This window comes from Malania oleifera, chromosome 9, assembly GCF_029873635.1.
Source record: "Malania oleifera isolate guangnan ecotype guangnan chromosome 9, ASM2987363v1, whole genome shotgun sequence".
In the NCBI taxonomy this organism is placed as follows: Eukaryota; Viridiplantae; Streptophyta; class Magnoliopsida; order Santalales; family Ximeniaceae; genus Malania; species Malania oleifera.
The window spans coordinates 12,329,592-12,352,159 of record NC_080425.1 but is presented as its reverse complement, the minus strand read 5'-3'; the positions used below and the strand labels follow the sequence as shown (position 1 = coordinate 12,352,159).

Sequence of the window (22,568 nt, the reverse complement as noted above, 5' to 3'; positions counted from 1 at the left end):
TCAAGATTATCTCGTTGAATTGACTTAAATTGGTCCTTTATCCCAATGGTCGTTGGCAAGGACTAGGTATGGATGATGACAGTTGGGATGCAAGAGTGATGGTAGGGTGTTGGTGACAGCATTGATGCTTGAATTTGAGGTTGTGAGTTAGGGATTTGGGAATTTCTCAAGTTCTACTACAGAGATGGAAGATGGAAGAGCTATGAATCTGTGATGTTGGAGATGTGCAGCAGGCAGCTTGCAAACTGGTGAAGCTTCAAGATCCTGGTGCTCTGGTTGAGGCTTATGATTGAAGGGAAAGGAGATTCTGCTGGATGAATTCAGGATTCAGCATGGAAGATCTGCTTGTTGGATTTCTTAATTGAGGAATAAGATGGTGGTGATGCAGCACAGCAGCATCAGTTTTTTCCTTTTCTTGACTGCTGCTACCTCTGCTCAGTTCTGACAGTAGCCAGCAGCAAAGTTTCTCTTTCTGTTTTTCTTTTTAACTGCTCCTTGATTTTGTTTTCATGTTGCTGGTGCTGGGGCAGTGATCATAAGAAATGCATTGATGGCTGAGGAGAATGATGCGAGCAGGGCTGGGATTGAGGAAGGTAGAGGGTGGCTGCTGGCTGGTGGCTGACCGGTGGCTAAGGTGAAGCTGTATGGGAGATCAAGATGAGGTGCTGGTACCAGACTGATTGGCACAAGTGAAGGATGCAGGAAAATAGAGAAAACAGTATGAAAATAAGCAGGAAATTAAGAGTGGAAACAAAAATTAGGCAAAACTCAATAGGGCTAAAATACTCAATATTCCAATCTGCCCCTTATGATTAAACATCTAGTGTTTATATAAGCTTTCTACCAATACTAAATAAGTATTTCTCCAGGAATTATTGTCAAATCCTAATTAATGAAACATCATATCAAATCCCTAAAAAATTAAAACAACACATAACTGCAAATTTGGTAGGTAGGAATTAAATGGAATCAGGAGGAATAGAATGGAATTTATCACTTGATTTCGTCATGCTCCCTATTCAATTTTTCATTCCATTCCTATCCTATTGAGTTCCATTTTGCAGACCAAACAATGCTCTAAATATAGTCTTTAAATCATAAAACCCTAGATAATCTAATAGTCTGTTAGCTTATAAAATCCTACTATAAAATAGGAAGAATCCTAAAAATAATAAACTACAAGATTGCCTAAAAATTCTAAAAATGCCAAACATTTCCATTTCAAGCCTCGAAACTCATATTGCATCAATTTTCAGTTATGATCTCACTAAAAATGATTTAAGAGTGTGGTGATGTTTCATGTTGAGAATGTTTACAGCTATTATCATTATGAAATGTTGTGAGAAAAAGTGGTGGAAACATTGACTAATTGATGGGGGTAGCCACTGGTGGCTGCAGTGATTTTGGACAGTGTCACATCGGTGAAAAAGGTCAATGGGAGAGGGAATAATGGTGTACATGGTGGGAAGAGTTGATGTCTGTAGCAACTGCAGCAATGGGAGGGGATGTTGAATTATGAAAGCTATTATGGGGTAGAAACAATTCTGCATATACTGGTAGTACTGTTATCAATATTTTTGTTTTCTAAAATTCTTTCAAGTTGGATTTGCAGCAATTCCTCTCCTACTCATTGAACCAATGAACTCTTAAAAGGAAATTTGGGAATGAAAAAATACAAGGGACTTTGTAATATTTTGGAAAGGAAAATGTATAACCTGATGCAGATCAGAAGGATCACGAGAAGCATTATTGAAAGTAGTAGTATTTTAGGCAGAGCTCCAAATGACCATAACTTTTGATTTGGGAGGAGTTACGAGACTCACAAATCACAACATGCGTGGAAAGCCTCATGCAAGCCCTTCATGTGATCATTTTCGCATATACAAGTCCAGGGTCCATTTCCAGCCTCAAATTTGGATGCTTTGACAGCATCTGGGCAGTTTTTTTTTTGTTATTTTTGGCAACTTGACATTTTAGATTGATTTCTTGATTCCTATAGAGGTATATTCAGAATTTTGAGATATTTTACGGGTGATCTTATTTTGTCCTTCACAACTTAAGTTGATTTTCTAAAGATTTTACAAATTTTCTAGAATGGTGCTAAATATTTTAGGTTTGGGGTTATAAATAACCTTGTAAGGCCATTGGCTTCTTCCAACATTTTGAATAATAGATGTTAGTTCCATATTTTCTCTGTTTGTGGAAACCCCAGAATTGATATAGGACAGGATTCCTACTTTGGTGCTAATACCTTAGCACTCTATGCTTCCATACCGTGCCATAATTTTAGAGACGGTTTTTAATGATAGCTTTTAAAAATAAATCTCAAAACTTTTTCTTGTCGTTATTTATTTTCATTTTGTTTTCATAACAAACTTTCCACCCATAAAAGGGACATGTTACTTCTGCAAATGATTTTTTTCCCTAGATGATAAAAATATGTTTGTACTGCCTTCTTATCTAATGTACTTCACTTTATACCGTTTTATGGCCAAATTAATTGTTTCATTTCATGGTATTCATACCGCAGTCTGCAGCATTGAAGGAAGCAATTGATGATCTTGAATGGCCTGGATCGAGCATCCAGGTAATACTGCAACCAGTTCCTCCTTCTGTCACCTGTAAGGGTGAAGGCCATGGTGACTTACAGGTATGATTTGAGTTCTGTGCATGAGCAATATGATTTATTGCCAGGATTTGATCCTTATCTTGGGGTTTAAATTCCTTGTATTCTTGCAGATAGACTTGAATTATTATGTGAATACAGACCTTCTTGTTGCATTCCACTGTGATCAGAGAGTCTCTTACAGGTGCTTTGTGAGACCTTGGGACTAATTAGTTCTAATGAAGGCTTTTACTCAGGTTCTTGCCATGGTTTGAGCAGGTACAAGTACAAGTTCCTTCGAGCAACAACTTCAAACATGCCCAACAGCGTCATTAGAGATAACAGAGGAAGCAAACTGACAATTGGGAGGAATGGAATGTTGAAAGTTCAACACCTAGTTTCGGTTGCTAGACCATCCATTCCACATCCACACATTGATTCTGTTGGCTATCAGCATCCTAGTCGAATAGCTTACATTGAGTTCTTTGTCAAGCCTGAGGAAGATGAAGACAATGTACATGATTAATAGGCTTGTACTGGAAGATAATGGCCATCAATTTTGTAGTAACTGTTGACCCCAACGAAGATGAATACAACCGACTGCTTGGACATTTGGGTGGACATTTGGGTGGATAACTGGGCGGGCTGGTCTTGGATAGGAATAGCAATGAAAAATGGATACCTAGCCCATTCTATTTTGTAGAACTAGCCTTTGTGATAAGCTCAACACTTTCAAATACTAGGCAAGCCAATGAAAGCTGTGGTATCATGATAACGTTTTGTCCTTTTCACTTTGTTTCCATGCAGTTCTGCTAGAAAATATACATTTATTCCCTCCCTCTCTTATATATATACACGTATGTATATTGTATATAGTATTTCACTCTAGACAAGCCCTTGCACCATTCTAACTTCTAAGAGGACATAATTGGCCAAAGTCCCCTCTAGATAAATAAGGATTGGGCTTTGTGCAAAATCAAATCCTTGTTGATGGTCCCTGTATTTTTAGAAGTCAATCCATTTAACAAGCAGGTCCCAATTGCTTACGCACATTCCTTGGTAAGATCATCAGATTTCTTGCAAAAAGATGTTTCTCGATGGACCAATTTATTATAAAGTTATAAGTGAAACAGAACCTAATTACTATGATTATTTTTTGAAATTTTGCAGTGAATTTATGAAGGCGAGATGAGCATCAAGAAAATTTACACGCTCCTTTTAGATGAAAAAATAAGTCTTGCTATGCAGGGTTCTCTTTATTTGCTCAGCTTGAGTAATGCACATGACCTATATTTTTTTCTTAAATAAAATGACTTGCAATCTTTTGTTTTGATTTTCCCTGCGCCAGTGATTATTCTTTGTTTTCTTTTTTGGCTGGGGCCGCTGCTACCAATGACAGTTTCATCTTGAGAGACTAGTATAGAACCAGAAATTTGAATGTACTTAGCTTAGCATAAGGTACTTATTTTTTCATGGCAAAGTTCAGATAAATCGTTTGGTAAATGAAAAAAAGATCCTTTAAAATCTGCCACATCAACTTCAAGTGAAAATAATCTGACATCCTTTGAATTCAACCATGGTTTTATTATGTTTAGATGAAAATTTGGAATCAATTCTACCCAAAATGCAGGTTTTAAGCCTGTGGAGTGGTAATAAGATTGCTGCATATGGACACAACAGAAGCTTTTAAATGGTGAAAAAGTTCAGCTCAAGTGGCGACATAATTGCCATTCATCCGTTCCTCCCAGTTTACAAACGTTTCTTGTGGTGACATCCTTCCCTCCATTTAATGAATACAAACTACATTCACAACAAAATGATTGGAAGGCATTCATACAAACAGAAGCTGGGCATAAAATATTAGCCTCAAGGAATGAGTCAAAGCTGAAACGACCATATTCATTTACAGTCTGGTTAAATAGGTAGCACCAGTATTGCCTACATTTACAAGACAACTTTTGCTCGTTTGAGTTATAGCTGTCTTACAAGATGGACAATGTTTTGCATTGGAAGTATTTCCTTGACACTGGTAAGAATTAATTAACTCTTTCATGCTCACTATGCTTTTGTTCATCCTCATGTAGAGAAATTCTGGTGTTCCTGTCTGCAAAAATGTAAGTTTGAGGAAAATAGGAAATTACTCTCAAAACAAAACCGGAATACTTCTAGCTAGCTACAGGTGGAATTCAGAAGAATGGTTGAAGACAACATGAAAGGATGTAATGAAGAATATCTGAAAGGTTAATCTAACAGAAACTCTGCATGAGTCAAATGACAGGTAGATCAAGCCACCGGTTAGTCTCAAAACTGCAATGGTTGGATGATCCTAATTCCTAACCACCACATGAGAGATGGGGCACAGAAAAAAAAAAAAAATTGAAATGAGAGCAAACACAAGACACCTGCAAAAAGGAATTCAATAAACAGAGAACTGTAGATGAAATGAAGGCGCAAAAGCAGTAAATTGGACTTTGAAAATGAGAAAAGATGTTGGTAGGTAGGATCATGAGTTCCAATGCAGAAAATCATGTAAATTATATTCAGACAGCAAATATAACTAATGACATTTCTTCCCTTCAATTAAATAAATGTTTAAGAATAAGAACTAGTGCACTGCTACAAGTGTGTGTAGTTTCCTAGTTTTCAGTGAAGTTTGATTATAATTCCATGATGTGAGCAATGGAGCTGCTTGGGCACAACCCCAGGGACATACATACTCATAGTTAATAGATCAGGACCCAGGACTGTATGTATGGCTTCAAATGTAAATCTGGGAAGGATTTAAAATGCATCATCAGATTTTACATAAGGTTTTTCAGATCCAAATCAGGACCCAGGACTGAATATTTATGGCTTCAAATGGCTGTACTATAATTTTGTGCCTCATTCCCATTTCTTCCCTTCCAAACTCCCAAACAAAGGGAGGGCAACCATCCAACCATTATTTCCCCTTCTTCTCTCCTTCACTTCATTCCCCTTTGAACTCCAACACATAGCTGAAAATACATTTTTCAATAAATAACCCATAAATAGATAAACTGCAAGAGCATGACCGGGCTTAAAAATTTTACCTGCAAAATGCGTAGCTTCAATTCTGGCATCATGGATGCTATTTCTGCATCATCCTACAAGACTAACAGAGGCCAAAGAAGAGTGGTGAGCACTGTCCAGGCTGGTCTTCATCCTTTATACGTTCAAATTCATCACCACCAAACAAGTGTTTAAAAAGATCAGTAGGTACCATACTGCCAGGGCACCAATTCTGCATCTGGGCATTGAGCTTTGCTCACTATTAGGCCCTTCACAAGCATCTTATAATAATTCATGCATTCAACAAAAGAAATGCTAGCACAACTTGACAAACTTTATACCTGGAATTGGAAATAGAAAACAGTAGCTCTACTAAGAAACAATATGCAAGAACTAATTTTCTGGTAATTGTTTCACTGACTGGTCACAGTGACAGTAATTTCATAACATTGCATGCATACATGGTGAAAAGCAAAGAATGTAATCAGATAAAAGAAAGCATAATGGTTCACAAAATGGAATATACGTATAGGGATATAATAACTTACAAAAAATTCACTAGCCCTACATTTGGTTCCTAGAATGTCTATTCCTAGGAATAAATTAGTTATAATAGGTTTTTACAATTAGTTACACAAAAAATTGTGTTGGTACCGTAAGGTAAATAATAGTGTGAAACTTTTTATGAATCCATTACAAGGAATAGATAAGGAATAATTTTTCCCATATTATTGGGAATGTATATTACTTTCTTATTACAGGTGAAATGAAATAATTAAGAACATACAAGGAATAGCTATTACCTACATTCCAAAATGTTAACTTATTCCATTGTATTCCAAGGAATAGCTATTCCACTAACCAAACAAGCCATAAGTTTGGTGTTATTCCATCTAACATAGGATAGAATTACACACTTCCATAGTGAAATTTGGGAATAGTAATCCTGTCTATTCCATGTTATGGTTTGACAAAAAATTTTACATTGTCACTTGCTTTATAATGATTACACCTTTTCTCTTGTAAGCTATCAAATCTCTATCCAACGACAATTGTATTCCTAAGATTAAACATCCCATGAACCAAATGTAGCCTAAATTTTTTGGTCATCAAAAGTTCAATTGAAAAGAGTCATGCATCAATGTTGCTAGTAAGAAAACCAGTTTCATCAATAATCACTTCACTGGGAATTGACTGGGGAAAAATTACGTACTTGTTACTGACAATATACAATGTTAAAAGTTTGGTGGCGCACACAGACATACATCAATAATCACTTCTCTAGGAATTGACTTACCAACAATTTACAATGTCAGAAGTTTCAGCAGTAAGGGCATACACAGAGAGCAAATGAAAAGTATTAAGAAAGAAGATACAAGTTAAAGAGGATGAGAAGTCTTCAAAAACAAAAAAATGGAAAAGAAATTAGAAGAGTGAAAAACTAAAGAAAATAAACCAAAAAATCTCTCTTCAACCCCTTTCCATCATAATTTACGGAAAATCTCAGATTGGCTACTCTCTTCACTAGCCTTCATTTTTGTAGAGACAGGAGTGGGTAAAATACCATCTCAATTAGGACTGGCCAGGCTCTTCAACCTGATCATTGGCAGGATTAAGTTTTCCATCCTCAAAAATGGCAATTGCTTCCAGACCTTCCAAACCAACTATAAGAGACTTGCAATGTGAGAAATATATTCCTTGGACCCAGATGAAACTGAATCACAGTACTTCCCCCACCCCCCCTCTCTTAACAGACCTCCTTGTTCCTTCTTCTGAAAGGATTTGTGATGAAGGAAGGGAAGCAGTTAATTGGATGCATACTCTAACCCGATTTGGAGAAAAATGTCAAAGAATAGCATCAAGGGATTGTTTGGTCCTAAAGCCAAATGTATTTAGATAAATTGTAGGCCTTTGGGGGTGGGTTTTGTAATGGATGTCTTTCAAGGGTTTAATTTCTTCTATGTTTTGGGGTTTATTTGTAACATTCTTATAATTTAGAATTTCTTGTAAATAAGGTGTGAAAGGCATGTAAGAATTAGTTTTTGTGAATTTGAAGAAGTTAACGTGAGTTCCACCCCCTCCCCCTTTTTCTTCTTCTTCTTCCCCTCACCTCTCTATTTCTATTTGAATTTCTCTCTTGGCAGTAATTCCTCGTTACTGTTTTGCATCATATGGTATCAGAGCATCCTTCAATCCAAGTTCTCTCCCTTCCAATGCCACTATCCTTCACAAACAATTTCTCTCTTGGTTATTAGCTTCATGCTTCTCGTTCATATTTTAAGGTGAATGAAGCATCACCAGTTGAAAATCAAGTTGCCACAGAACAACAATTGCTACTTCTTCCATTAAAATTCCTTCTTTTGCCGCAATAAATGACACAAAGGTTTTATTATTATTATTATTATTATTATTTAAATTTTCCTTAATTCTGAACTACCACCACTGCCCATAATTCATTTCCTCACTTCAACTCCTTAATTGAAGACATCATCAGTTCTAGGGGTGTACACGGTTTGGTTCGGTTCGGTTTTTTCCAAAACCGCCAACCGAACCGAACTCCTCGGTTTTCAAAATGATTGAACCGAAACCAAACTGTATACCGTCGGTTTATAAACAAACCAAACCGTGAACTTTATGGTTCGGTTCGGTTAGGTTATTTTCGGTTTTACCGAATTTTGAACTATCCAAATAGCAATAACATTACTTGAGCGGGCCCAAGTTGGGCTGCATGAACAGGCCACAGCCCATTATATAACAATTGGGCCAAGGCTTTATTTGCAAAGCCGAAAACATGAGACGGGGTGAAAGTAGGATCCAAATAAAATATATAAGATGGGATACTTGTTTTCTTCCCATTTCCAACCGATGTGGGACGCAGGGACGGCTAGCATCTTGTGGTCTTCTCTCTAGTTTTTTGCATGAGAAGGTCGCCGCCCACTGGGAAAGGCTGCAAGCTAGATTGTTCGGCAAGGCTATCTCGCCGGAGTTCATGGATTTGGAGTCGTCGAACATGTCGGCGGCAGATTTGAAGGCCCAAATGGCGTCAAGCTTGGAAAGAAAAATCTAGTGTTGAATGCTGATTACCCAGATCCGAGGATGCAAACAGCTTCGGGACTGGTTAGAGTCCATTCCAGATCGAAGATGGAGATTGACGATTCCGACTTTGGTGAAGAGGAAGATGGAGATTGACGATAGCATAAGCACTTGAAGATGAAGACGAAGAGACCACACTTTAACTGTTCCGACTATGGTAGCCATGGTGGATTCGGAGGTGGTTTCTCTCCGGCAACTGGCGATCCAACAAGCAGCATCTACAAACCACAATGATAAGAATTATATAAAATTATACAATTATTATTTATTAATTCGGTTTTCAGTTTTTTCGGTTCGGTTTTGGTCCAAAACCGAAACCGAAACCGAAACCGAAATATTTTTATATTTCAAACCGAAACCGAAACCGCAAACCGAAAAACCGAACCAAAATGTGTTTCGGTTTGGTTTCGGTCCGGTTTTCGGTTTTTCGGTAATTTTTGTACACCCCTAATCAGTTCCATTAAAACCAGAAATTGCTGAAAAATCTAAATATCTAGTACTGTAATAACCTCACAGTCAGCACCCATACATGTGCCATTTAAATCTTCTGTCACTGCCATTCTTGAGCCTTGATCTTCCTGTTTTCATCAGTTAGTATCCAGCTTCATTGGAAGCCCCATCCAGGCATCCACCGATCTACAGAACCACAGAACATCGTTGTTGGAATCTAGTGAGAAAGATCAGCACGCCTCATGTGCTTACTGCTGCAAATGGTCTTCCAAATCAGTCCTCCCAGCACACCCACGTGTTATTAGTCCTACTCACTCTGTTTCCTAAACGACCCAGCCCTCTTGTTTGGGTCCTCCTGTTTCTTTAAACTACTCAGGTCCACTTCCTTATTTGCAAGCCCAATAAAAACTGAAAAAAAAAAAAAAAAAAAGCAGCCCATTTTCTTATGACACAATATCGAGTGATGCAGGACCAATTGGCAAAAGAAAAGATGCAGGAAAATAAATAAGATATTGAAAGAGAGAGTAAATATGATGACAAAACTCAATTGGGACTTGATGTTCAATATTCCAATCGGCCACTCATGGTTACACATCAAACCTTTATATAGGCTTTACCCTAATAATAAATAAGAAAACAATCTATAGGAATTAGTATCAAATCCTAAAAATGAAACATAATATCAAAACTCTAAAAATTAGACAAACATACAATTGTAAAATATTTAAATCATAAAAACTCTAGATAACCATAAAGACCCTAGATAATCGTTACGGCCCTTATGTCTACACTTATGCTAGACATGAAAATCTTGATGAGTGAAATTGTCCATTGTTATTCCCCTCGCCACTCTGTTGACTTTTATCCCCTTACCATCTGATGCCTGCCCATCTGCAGCACCGACTATTTTGCCCAACATATTAGTGTCACCGAATGCTATGGTGGTATGTCTCTGTCCTAAATGTTACCCAAAAGCATTTTTTAAGCAAGTTACATGCCCATGTTTTTGGTCCTTTCGCATTCTTTGTTGTTTGGGCCCTAATGCTTCTGTGCATAAATTACAATTTAACATGAGCATTAGTCCTCTTTTCACTATTTCGAACTTAACCCCTTATTGAGGCACCTTTAAGACTCCTTTTGTGCATGCAGATATCACGCCTTCTGGAGCGGTTCCTCCATTAGTTCTAGTGCCAGTGCTTCCGTCTCCTCTGCCCTCTTATGTTGTATTGAGACTTGAGAGCAATCTAGAATATGAGCCTGTTGCACCTACACAAGGAGGGTATAGATGATACCTTGTGGATTAATTGCACCACTGCCAACTCCACACGGGTTGCTGAGGATGGGTTGCATCTGCTGGATCTGAATCTGTTGAAGCACTACATCCATCTCTCCTCGCCAGTGGCAAGTTTTTTCTCACCATGGAAGAATCAATGAGGGATTACACTCATCGCGATCTTCATGTCTATCATAGGCATAAACATATAGGGTTTTCATGATTATCTAGGGTTTTTATGATTAAAAGGTTCTACAATTATTTACTGGTCTAACATTTAGGTATTTGATATTATGATTCATTAATTAGGATTTAATAGTAATTGATAGAGATTGTTTCTTCTTTAGCATTAGAAGAAAGCCTATACAAAGTTTTGACGTGTAACCATGAGTGGCAGATTGAAGAAGTAAGCCCTAATTGAGTTCTGTCTTCATTTTGACTCACTCTCTTTTAGATTCCTACTTATTTTCCTACATCCTTCTACTCTTGTTTTCTCTTATTGTCTTTGGTCAAAGTGACCAACAATGAAGCTAAATACGAAGCTGTATGCTTGTCCGAAGGCTGCTACAATGGCGTGGGAATGAGAAAATTATATGAAGCAAAGAAAGAGCATTCCAGTGAGATAAGGCCAAATATTATAAGGTGAGATTCTGAAGGAGAGTTGAGCATTGTGAAACATGCATATGCTAAGATGAAGGATATAGAAAGTGATTGAGTTAGCAAAAGAAAAGGAGGCTAAGAAATGGGGAGTTTTTCCAGATAACAATAGTGATGACATCAGTGAGTTTGACTGTGATGGTGGTTTTCTGTTTGATGAGATTTGGGAACAATATGGATATGTTTCTGATTCCTGTGATGTTCTCGGGGACCTATCATATGTACATCCTGCCTCATAAGGAGGATTGGAGGGGGTTATTATATTTTAGAACAATGGGTTGGATAATAAACAATAGTAGAATGATGGAATTTTACCTACACCAATGGAGGTGATTTCTAGAAAGAGCTTAGAAGCCCAAGATATAATGGATAAACTGGATTTTAAAATGTGTGATGCTAGTGGAATTGAAGTGCAATTTGATGGGGTAAGTACAAAGTGAAGGGGGTTAGAGGGAGCCAGAAAATTTAAAGTGCTAGGTGAATTATGATGGAACGGGATTGAAAAGGGGTTTTCTTGGTTAGGAGTACTAATTGGTTATTTTTTTAATTTTTAATTTTTAATTATTATTATTATTATTTTTTGTTTCTGCTTTTTATCTTTTCTGTGGACCTCTTGTTCCTTAAGGTTGTAACTTCTCTTTCTCAATTTACTATACCTTCTTTTATTATCTAAAAAAAAAATAATATTCTCACCCTATATTTAGAGAGACCTTGGATTTGGTTTTGTATTGGATTTGGATAAGATGTAATACAAAATTGTATTGAAATTTTTTCAAATGCATCCAAACTCAAATCCAAGATTTAAAACATGCTCCCAAATGCAGTGTCATATATTTTCAGTAAGGTAAGAGTCTTGCAAAATTCAGAGTACTATTCTCTAGAAAAAAAGGATATCATCAGCAAATTGGAGATGGGACACTATGATCTCCTCTCTACTTACCTTGAGACCCCAGATGACACTAAGACCCTAGGCATGGTTAATCATCCCCTTGACTCAAGCCCCATGAGGGTCAAAACCACTCCATCAGTTGGCCATTCACAATATCTGTCATTGTCATAATGGAAAGGCACCCTTTAACTCACCCCACAGAAACCCTTCACAGCCAACACATGATCCAAGAAACTCCAACTAACCTTGTCATAGGCCTTTCCAAAATCTAATCTGAGCAAAACACCCCTCCCTCTCCTTCTCCTCACATTCTCCATCACGTGCACTAGCCACCAGTGTAGCATCTAGAATCTATCCTTAATAAAGGTATTTTTCTAGAGTACTTGTTCTCGCTAACACCTCTCGAAGCCTCTCAGATTTTTTTTTTAATTAGTATAAAAAATATATATTAAAAGGGCATCAAGGGGATACCAAACTGAAGTACAAGAAATCAACCACCCGATAAGAGCGTTACAAAAATAAAAAATTACATTAAACTCATTTGCTACAAGTCCATTATGCCAACTAGTAACCGCAGTAAACCACTGTTCTTTGTTGAACTAAAGCGTCAAGATTGAATTTTTGAAAACTCTTTTGTTCCTCTCTTTCCATACACACCAGAAAACTGTGAGAGGAATGAGAGAAAAACCCTTCCTCTTTTTCTTTTGTTGCCCAAATCTCTCTCCAAGCCCAGAGCTCCCCTCCAACAGATCGAGCGGTAACCTATCGTCGTTCGATAAGAGTCAAAGCCACATTCCAAAGACTTCTAGTCCAGGGGCAATGGAGAAGGATATGCACTGATTCAGCCTCAGCCATGCAAAGGTGCATCTGTTGGCAATGGAGAACCCCCTTCTCTGCAAGTTGTCTAGGGTCAAGATCTTACCATGAGCTCCTTTCCAGGTAAAAAAGGCAACCTTATTAGGGGCAGCTGTCTTCCATAATTGAAACCAAAGGGAGTGAATGTTGTGTGAATCTCGCATAAAAAGTTTCCTGTAGAAGGATCTGACAGTGAAGACCCCCTTGTCCAAGGATCAAACAGGTAGGTCAAGAGTGTTTTGAGGCTGGACCTTGTAAAGATGGCTGTAGAAATCAGTGAGCTGGTGAAGTTCTCAATCTTCCACATTTCTATGAAATGGGATATTCCAGAAAACCCCTGAATTTATGCTTGAAGGTGCTGACTAGTGCAAGCATCTTTATCAAAAGTTATGTTGTAAATGGCTAGAAATGAGACACTAAGAGCCTCATAAACTCCACACATCATGCCAAAAATAAACGTAGCCTCCATCCCCCACCTGAAATCAAATAAAGGAGAAAAAGCCATTCCAGCCTCTTAGATAATACCTTCACCTTGGTGATAAACTTTTATAGGCTAGTTACTAGGCTTATTGGTTGGAAGTATCTCACCCTCTTTGAACACTCCTCCTTAGGGACAAGAGCTATAAACGTGACGTTCACATCAGAAATTTATTAGATCTTCTCGAATCATCTCCCAACTATCCTGGAAAAAAATCATGGTAAACCTATCGAGGCCTTGAGCCTGACCCCTATCCATCTTATAAACTGCCCCCTAATCTCCTCAATGTCAAAAGAAGTTTCCACCACCCCCAAAACCCTTAACCTCTAGCAACACAGAAAGAGAGAAATCACCAACAACACAGACCCTAAACAAAGCTACCGTAGTATCCCAAATGATTTGCCCTCCCAAAGCATCTAAAGAGGGAAAGAACACCTAATATCTAAGCCTAGAATCCCAAATGCTTCCCATGAAGAAAGCATTTACTTCAGTCTTAGAATCTTGGATGAACAAGATATCCGAGGAAACCATTTCTATTGATGAACTCTTTCACTACTCCTCGCTTCCAACTATGTTTAGTCATTTAAAATACTTTTAGAGGCACCTTAAAACTTTTTTCCACAACACTTAAAGCCAGATTCTTCTTTCTGATAGCTCCTTTTCCACAAAGGGACCAAAATTTTTTTGCAACAATCTCAATCAATTACTTTTCATCAGTTCATCTTTAAAAGTTCCTTTCAAAAGCCACAAGGAGGCCAAACTAAGCTTTACAGAGGGATCGGTTAGACGGTTGTCACGACGTCCTGGGGCGAAGCCCGGGAGGCAAGCGAATAAAATGTGTGATTTTTTGAGAATTTGGAATTTGGAGTCGTCACTAACATATTTTTCTTGGTGCGGTTAGAACACCTAATTACTACTCATTTAATTGGTCTCTAGACTAAACCTAGACCAAGGAACCATTAGTCTTAGTCTGCGTATAGCAGGATTGAGATCAGGAGTTTGGTTATGCGAAGGTAAGGTATTTGCACCCCCTACACATCCGTTCTACGAACGATACCTAATTAATTGAGAATTATCGCCAAACTGAATTTAATAACCTTTTAATTAACTCCTTTAAAAATACACAAACAAATAAATGAATAAATGTACAAAATTAACAAGAGATAAAAAAAAAATCTGGGTGTGATTTAGGAATATCTAATAAGACCTCCAAAAGAGGGAATCTTGATAGAAAAATCTCCCTCAAAGTCGATACAGGTGAGGTCAAAGAATGCCCCATTGCCCTTTTTTAAAATCATAGGGACGCCCATTTTAAAATTGAGAAAATAGTTTTACAAAAAATATTCCCAAAATTTTCAAAATTTTGTAGGAATTTTTTTTTGAGTATTTTTGACATTTTTCAAAGTTTTGGGATTTTTAAAGGATTTTTCCTTCTTTTTCAGAGTCAAGATGACCCAAAATAATTTTTATGACTTCAAAAATATATTTCCATTTTTTTTTTAATTTTTTGTGATTTTTCTATTATTTTTATCAATTTAAAAAAAAATATATATAATAAGGAAAATAAATATGAAACTAAATAAACTAGTTTGACCAGTCTGAACTGGGTCAACCGATTCAAAAGTGGGAAAGGGTCTGGTCAACCAATCAAGCCTTACGTCAACTCCTTGTGGTGACACGTGGCCGTTTATATATATATATATATATATATATATATATATATATATTATTTTCTAGGAAAGTGGGGTGACGTCAGCAGGACACGTGTCTCCCTTCGGGTGGCCATCCCTTGATGTATTTTATTTTATTTTTATTTTTCAGAAGGGTGGGGTGACGTTAGCCACGTGTCACTCACCGGGTGGTTTGAACTTATAGATGAGGATCGAAGACATGGCAAGCTCTAGGCCGTTTGGAGAAAACACAGATTGGACGGCTCTAGATGAGCCATGTCGTGGATCAGACATGCATACCAGATTGAGCCATGTGTCACTGTTCGGTGGTTCTTTTGATATAAAAGCAAAAAATTTACCCTTTTCCCCATTTTTCATTTCCTTTCTCTCTCTCTCCTCTCCAGAGTTCTCTCTTCTCTCTCCCTCTCTCCTCTCTCTATCTGCCTACAAATACCCAAAACCCTAGTTCCGGATCTAATCTTCCATTACGCCCTCTCACTTTCTTCTCTCTTTGTCTTTGATTTTGATATGGCTTCCATGAGGAGTCCAAACCCTATTTCTGAATCTACCCCTTTCCCCCATCTCTGGTCTCAGTTATAGATTGATTTCCCCCTTCTCTAGTTAGGGTTCATGTACCCAAGATCTGTGAAGGAACAGGCTTTGATACGATTGATTGGTTTGGCCCAAGGCACGACCTCTTCCACATAAGTATCTTCCTTTTCAAACTTGGGTTTGGATATGTTCCTAGGTGTGGGTTTGCGTTCGGGTTTGTGATTTACTGGCTGTTTTGTGTTCAGATTGTGATGTGTACTAGTTTTGTATTCAGATTTGAGTGTGTTGTGCTTAGGTTGTGATGAGTGCTGGTGTTTGTGTTCAGATTTGAGTGTGTTGCGCTCAGATTGTGATGTGTGTTTGATGTGTTCAGATTTGTGGTGGGTGTGCTTGATGCTGTGATTCGAATGAATGTTACGAGTTGAACGGGTTTCAGGACGAGCTGCCTCGCTTGAAAGCTAGTGAGTTAGGTTTGGGGTTGACTTGGCTCGTTTAGTGTGGGCATGTGGACTCTAATGTGTTTTTAAAAAAAATGGGTCAGCCCTATTTTGTTTAAAACAGTGGGTTTGGGCTTTAGTTTATTTTTGAAAAAAAAAAAATGGGCTGGCCTTGTTTTATTTAAAACAGTGGGTTTGGACTTTAGTTTGTTTTTGAAAAAAAAATGGGTCGGCCTTGTTTTGTTTAAAACAGTGGGTTTGGGCTTTAGTTTGTTTTCAAAGAATGGGCTCGCATTGTTTTATTTTAAAACGGTGGGCTGCGTAGGTTAAAAAATATGGGCTGGGGGATTGTTTAAAGGAAAAGGGCTTTGTGCCTGGGTTTGTTTAAAAGATTGGGCTGTGCGGGTTGTTTTAAACTGTTGGGCTGACCCCATTTTATTAAAAGCAAGGGGTTTTGGACTTTGGTTTACAGTTTTGGCTATTGGGCTGGTTTGGTTTACGGTTTTGGGTTTGGAGGTTCACGGTTTGGGCTATTGGGCTGGTTTCAGTTGGGTCCGGTTTCAATCTGGTCTTAGTATAGGTCCATGTCTGGTCTGGTTTTAGTCTCAGTGTGGGTTCATGTCTGGTCTGGTTTCAGTCTCAGTGTGGGTTCAAGTCTGGTCTAAGTATGGGTTCATGTCTGGTCTAGTTTTAGTCTCAGTGTGGATTCAAGTCTGGTTTGGTTCTAGTCTAGTCTCAATGTGGGTTCAGGTCTTCTGGGGAAGGAAACCTGCAAGCATACACAAAGGGAGTCCTTCTGTCCTGTGTCATAGAATAGGGTGAGGAAGGATTAGCCAAATTACTTGAGGCCTTCTACTCCTCTAGTCTTCTTTTCCCCTCGTCTATGTCTGTCTGGGTAGCCTTCTAGGCTGTAGGGAGTGTTGGGGGGTACGCCTTTCGAGTGCCAGGGTGCACTGGTATGCCGTGGGAATGGAGGTGAAGACTTCACCCTTCGGGGGTTTCTAGGGTTTTGCCTTTTGCCCTGTTCTTCTTTCAGAACTCTCTTTCTTTTCAGTGTTTTTCTCTCGGAATTGCTTTCTATTCACCTCTCCTCTAGTTCTGTCTATGTATTCAGTTCTGTGTTTTGTCAATTTATAGGGCTAGGTCTCAGTCAATTTAGGCAGTATCTAAGCTTCCTATTTTTCCTTGTTTCCTTTTAGGAAAAACCCTAATTGTGTTTTCCTTCCTACAGCAAAACAATCCCCCCATCCTTGTGATCTAGCTGATTCTCCTCCTAATGGAGAGTCAGGCCGAATATATGGGAGGATACACCCCAATCTTTTAAAATCTCTCAATTAATTGAATGATTTTCTTTCAAATTTTGTTCCTTGCGCAGGATAATTCTATCTTCTTTTTTTGGGTGCAGGTGTCTTTGGAGGTGCTGCGCAGAGGGGAGCTACTCGGCCCTTTTGAATTAGGGTTTTTATTTGTACTGCATTTTACCTTTTGTACCCCCGCATGTATTTGAATCTGTATATGCACCCCCGATGTATCACATGTATTGAATTTGGCCATGTACTGACGAAATAATTTTTTTTTTTCTACCAATGGCCTTGTGGGACTCAACAGTTTCAGGAAATCAAAAGCAAAAAAATTCATCAAAACAGGACTCAACAGAAAATTAATTTAAACAGGACTTGATCGTAACAGGGATTTAATAAAAGGGACTCAATTTAATAAGGACTTCATAAAAAAGGGCTCTATCAACAGGGACTCGAATTTAATAAATGAGGACTTAATAAAAAGGACTCCATTAACAGGGACTTGACTTTTAAAAAAAAGGACTCAATACAAGGACCTTGATAAAAAGGAACCAATAAAAAGGACACAATTTTAAATAGCTAAAGGACTCAATTATTAGGGACTCGATAACAAGGTCTTCATCGACAAGGACTTAATCTTAAAGCAACAAGGACTTAGATATCAAACACACAAGGAATCAAATAGATACTTCGAAGAGAGCCTTCGAATTTTCGGACTACAAAATTGACCCCTCTTTATGCAAATCATCATGTTGTTACGAAGGGTCCCCACACTGAGAGGAAAAGAGAGATCCGGTTAAAATTGGGGTGTCTACAATGGTAATTGGAAAGCCTTCAAAGGAAATATAATGAATAATACAAGTGTGTTGGATTGTAATTGGAAGGTTCACAATTTGATGGGCATTAAGGCAACTTGATTACGTCTTGCATATAGTTTTGTACAATGTTTTTAATTGAGATTTTGAAGAGAGGACTTGGAAGAAGCTTAAAAACTTGCAAATAATTACTAGTAGTATTAAGTATCAACCGAAGCTTTATAGTAGAAACAAAGCCAATGGGGTGCTAACCCTAGAATAAGGAATGAAGAGCACATATTCTAAAACACCAACTAAAAAGGTGTATACAAAATGAAATCTTTCAACCGATGTAGAATCAAATCTCTATTCCCTTTAAAATCTCTTCTGTTCCTCTCCCTCCAAACACACCAAAACAGAAACAGAAGTACTATCATACAACCTCTGAGTATTCTAATCAAATAACTTAATATAGACAATAAATTAAACATTCCCATACCATAACCTCCCTTCCTTTGCCCTATGAGTATCTCGTCACTACCATACCATAAATTATGGAAAGAGTCAACTGGGACGGAAATGTCATAAGTATGCAACTTTCCTTAGTTAAGGGCTAAGCTACTAGATGGTTATTTGTGTTAGCCACCAACACTTCTAAAACACTCTTCATTCCTTTCCTCTAACCCTAGAATAAGGAATGAAGAGCATATATTCTAAAGCTCCAACTAAAAAAGTATATACAAAATGAATTCTTTCAACCTCTGTAGAATCAACTCTCTTTTCCCTTTAAAATCTCTCCTATTCCTCTCCCTCCAAACACACCAGAACAGAAATAGAAGTACTATCCTACAGCGTCTGAGTATTCTAATCAAATAACTTTATATAGACAACAAATTAAACATGCCCAATCCTATTAACCTCCCTTCCTTTGCCCTACGAGTATCTCGTCACTGCCATCACCATAAATTATGGAAAGAGCCAACTGGGATAGAAATGTCATAACTATACAACTTTCCTTAGTTAAGGGCTAAGCTTCTAGATGGTTATTTGTGTAAGACACCAATAGTTCTAAAACACTGTTCATTCCTTTTCCCTACGAGTATCAGGAAAGAGCCGATTGGGATGGAAATTTCATAACTATACAACTTTCCTTAGTTAAGGGCAAAGCTTCCAGATGGTTATTTGTGTTAGACACCAATACTTCTAAAACACTCTTAAAAAATGTAACCAACATCCCCTAGACATTTTAAAAAAGTATCAAACAATTACATTGGTTTTTTGCCAGAAAGGAAAACTACTGAAGCTACCTTTTAACTCATGAAAGAAATGCATGGCGAGAAGATATAAGATCTTAATATGGTTTTTACACGAAGAAGATTACAATAGGGTCTCAAGAGAAGTCTTGAGGTGTGTAATAGAGAAAAGGAAAATATCTATTTAAAATATATGACAAAGCAGTCAAATGCAAGAATTGTTTGGGAGTGGGGGGGCAGGGGTAATAATAGTGATTTTCCTGTAGGTTTATACCAAATATCTACTCTATAGATGAGCTTGCTGTGCATATTCAGGTGACATCCCCTAAAGCACACCTTTTTCACATGCTAATGTTTAAATAGATGAGATCAAGACTGGGGTAATCATAGGTTGGAAATATGGACTAGAATACATGGACCGAAAAACAGATTAAGGTTTCAATGGAAATATGCTCAAGTCTTTGCAGATGCTAAAGTTTTATTTTCTTGTGCTACATCACTATTTATTCTTGGAACTTTACTTTGTAAATGAATGAATTTGTGTCTTTCCACAATATTGTAAGTGAGCACAACAATTACTATATTGCAACTTAGAAGTTCATTAAGTCAATGTTTTTCACAATATTGTAAATGAGCACAACAATTACTATATTGCCAAAAAAAGCGTACAAAAGAAAATAAAACACACACCTGAGTATAGCTCTATGTACAATTGACCTCAAACGGCAAATGTATCATGATTAGTGGACATTATCCAATTATATGATTCTGTGGAACAAATGAGCAATTGAACAAAACAGACCATTTAATTTTTCATCAATAAATTTACAAGGCACGATTATTCAACAATCACAAAGACTTGCTAAAAATATTTTGTAAATTACCATAAAATTTACCAAGTTGTTGAAGCAATATGTCACTAATTGGTGCACAACTGAGCAAAATGAGATGCCCATCAAATCACTGTTCAGTAATGATCCTCCAAACTGCAGACAAAGTGAGGTACTTCAGTACAAGTCATTGCCCATTTCAACAATTATTTGTCCAACTCACAACATAACTACTTCAAAGAACCACACGATGTTAGAAAAAAAGATTTAGAAGATGCATTCCAATTCAATCCCCATCCTCAACCACACATTCCCCTCCTTGAGAGGGGGGGGGGGGGGGAAGGAAAAAAAGAGGAAATTTAAAAATCAAAATTTTAGCAAAAACTCCATGTCCAGGAAATATTTTGCAATAAGGATGATTAAAATCTTTGAATTAATGCACAAATATGTTGTACGGGTTGCAATCCAGTTGTTAGTTTCATTTTTTTTTTTTTTTTAGTAAAGCAGCCAACAATTCAGGGAAAAAATTTAAAAATACATAAGAACAGTAGAAAAAACAGTATATTTGAAAATAATTTCCCAAAATGGTGAGAAATTTGGAACTAATTTGAATATCATCCACAATATTCACCGTATGAATGATTAATTTGTGGAGTAATATCTGAACTATGAAACAGAAAGTACACCCCTAGTAAAGAAACATTGAATTTGGAATTTCACATAAGATTTCATGGAACTGTCACAATTAACTGAATGAGACAGAGGTCATAGACTCATAAGTACAAAAGAAAAACTATTTGGAATTTCACATAAGATTTCATGGAACTGTCACAATTAACTGAATGAGACAGAGGTCATAGACTCATAAGTCCAAAAGAAAAACTAATGCATTGCGTATGGTCTGTTTCAAGCACAAGGTATGGTTGTTTCACTATTTCCAAGCAAGTACCGCGTTTGTCTGTTTGATAGGACCATCCTTGCATGTGCCCAAAATTATGCAGCTGTAATAGAAATTGTGCATTTCACAATCCAAAATATGTGGCACTTCCCAAGAAAATAACTGATGTGATGTCTTGTAAACCAGGTATTGATGAGGTAACTTTTTCACAAGGAGTAAACATGAACATGAAGGCTAAGACACCAGCATATTATTATAATGTGAATAGAATTCTTACATCTTTTTAAAGGAATAGAAAATTGTGCTAAACAAAACAAGGGGAAATATATTTGAGTAACCACCTGATTTTTACCACCTTGTTTCCTCAGCTAGGCTTTTCATTGACATCCAATAGAAGGGCTTTATAGGTAATATAATCTGGTAAAATGCCTTTCTCCTTCATTTCACTGAATAATTCATGTGCTCTATCCAGATTTCCAAGTATCCTGTACCCAGAAATGAGAGCAGTATATGTCACCACATCAGGAGTGACGTCCTTTCTTCTCATTTCCTCAACTAATAGATCGGCAAAATCCATCCGTTTCAACTTGCAATATCCATCAACTAGGCATGTATAAGTAAAAACATTGGGCACGTGGCCTCTCTGCAACATTTCATTAAACAACGTCCAGGCCTTCTTCATATCTCCAATTCTACAAAACCCAGCTATTATTGTTGTGTAAGAAATCTTATCTGGAGTCAAACACTTTTCTCTCATTTCCTTAAATAAATTATATGCTTTACTCAATTTGTTTTTGCAGCAAAATATGTTCACAAGAATTGTATATGTGACTCTGTTTGGAGTGATCCCAATTTTAAGCATCCTTGCATAGAACATCAAGGCCTTTGTTAAATTTGACTGCTTTGCAAAACCATCTATAAGAGTGCTATAAGTGACAACAAAGGGAAAAACATTCTGTTTCAGTATCGATGCAAAAAGTTCCCATGCTTTTTCTCCTTTTCTTTCATTTCTCAATCTACTAGAATTATGGAGAGAAGCTTTGGAATTTAGAGGCTTTAGGATAAGTAGAAATAAGACATAATATATGAAATGTAATTTTAGTAATGATAAGAGGCATATTGGGGACAAAGTTAAACTTGATGATGAAGAAATAAATAACACTTGTAGATTTCGATACCTTGTATCTATTATGCATGCGGAAGGAGAAATTGAAGATGATATAATGCATAGAGTTAAAGCAGGTTGGGTATAATGGAGAAGTGCTTCAAGTGTACTCTGTGATCGTAGAATACCCTTAAAATTGAAAGGGAAGTTTTATAGGACAGCTATAAGACCAACAATACTATATGGACTGGAATATTGGGCGACGAAGAAACATAATATCCAAAGAGTAAAAGTTACTGAGATGAGAATGCTTAGATGGATGAGTGGTATAACATTGAAAGATAAATTAAGGAATGAACATATTCGTGGTAAGTTAGGTATAGCTCCTATAGAAGATA

General features: G+C 37.2%; 2 protein-coding genes across 19 annotated transcripts in view; one reads left to right on the top strand and one right to left on the bottom strand.

Moving 5' to 3' along the window:
- LOC131164285 (uncharacterized) overlaps window positions 1-3,439 on the top strand; it is a 28,604-nt gene extending 25,165 nt beyond the window's left edge. Inside the window, exons 5-7 of the mRNA XM_058121368.1 lie at window positions 2,531-2,650; window positions 2,740-2,810; window positions 2,885-3,439. Coding sequence (XP_057977351.1) covers window positions 2,531-2,650; window positions 2,740-2,810; window positions 2,885-3,131 — 438 coding nt within the window. The 3' untranslated portion in view covers window positions 3,132-3,439. The remainder of the gene's footprint in view (window positions 1-2,530; window positions 2,651-2,739; window positions 2,811-2,884) is intronic.
- Window positions 3,440-4,390: 951 nt separating this feature from the next.
- The window catches only part of LOC131164282 (pentatricopeptide repeat-containing protein At1g63400-like), a 32,177-nt gene continuing 13,999 nt past the window's right edge, over window positions 4,391-22,568 (bottom strand). For 2 of the 18 annotated variants that reach the window (XM_058121345.1, XM_058121346.1), the window contains exons 5-9: window positions 21,407-21,757; window positions 20,222-20,323; window positions 20,028-20,105; window positions 5,677-5,976; window positions 4,391-4,709 (exon numbers count right to left, since the gene is read on the bottom strand). The gene's annotated coding sequence lies outside the window, so the exon portion shown is untranslated. Of the gene's footprint in view, window positions 4,710-5,084; window positions 5,602-5,676; window positions 8,947-9,237; window positions 9,587-20,027; window positions 20,106-20,221; window positions 20,324-21,406; window positions 21,758-22,568 lie in introns of those variants that run through there. The other 16 variants (XM_058121359.1, XM_058121364.1, XM_058121350.1 and 13 more) reach the window with 13 other exon arrangements.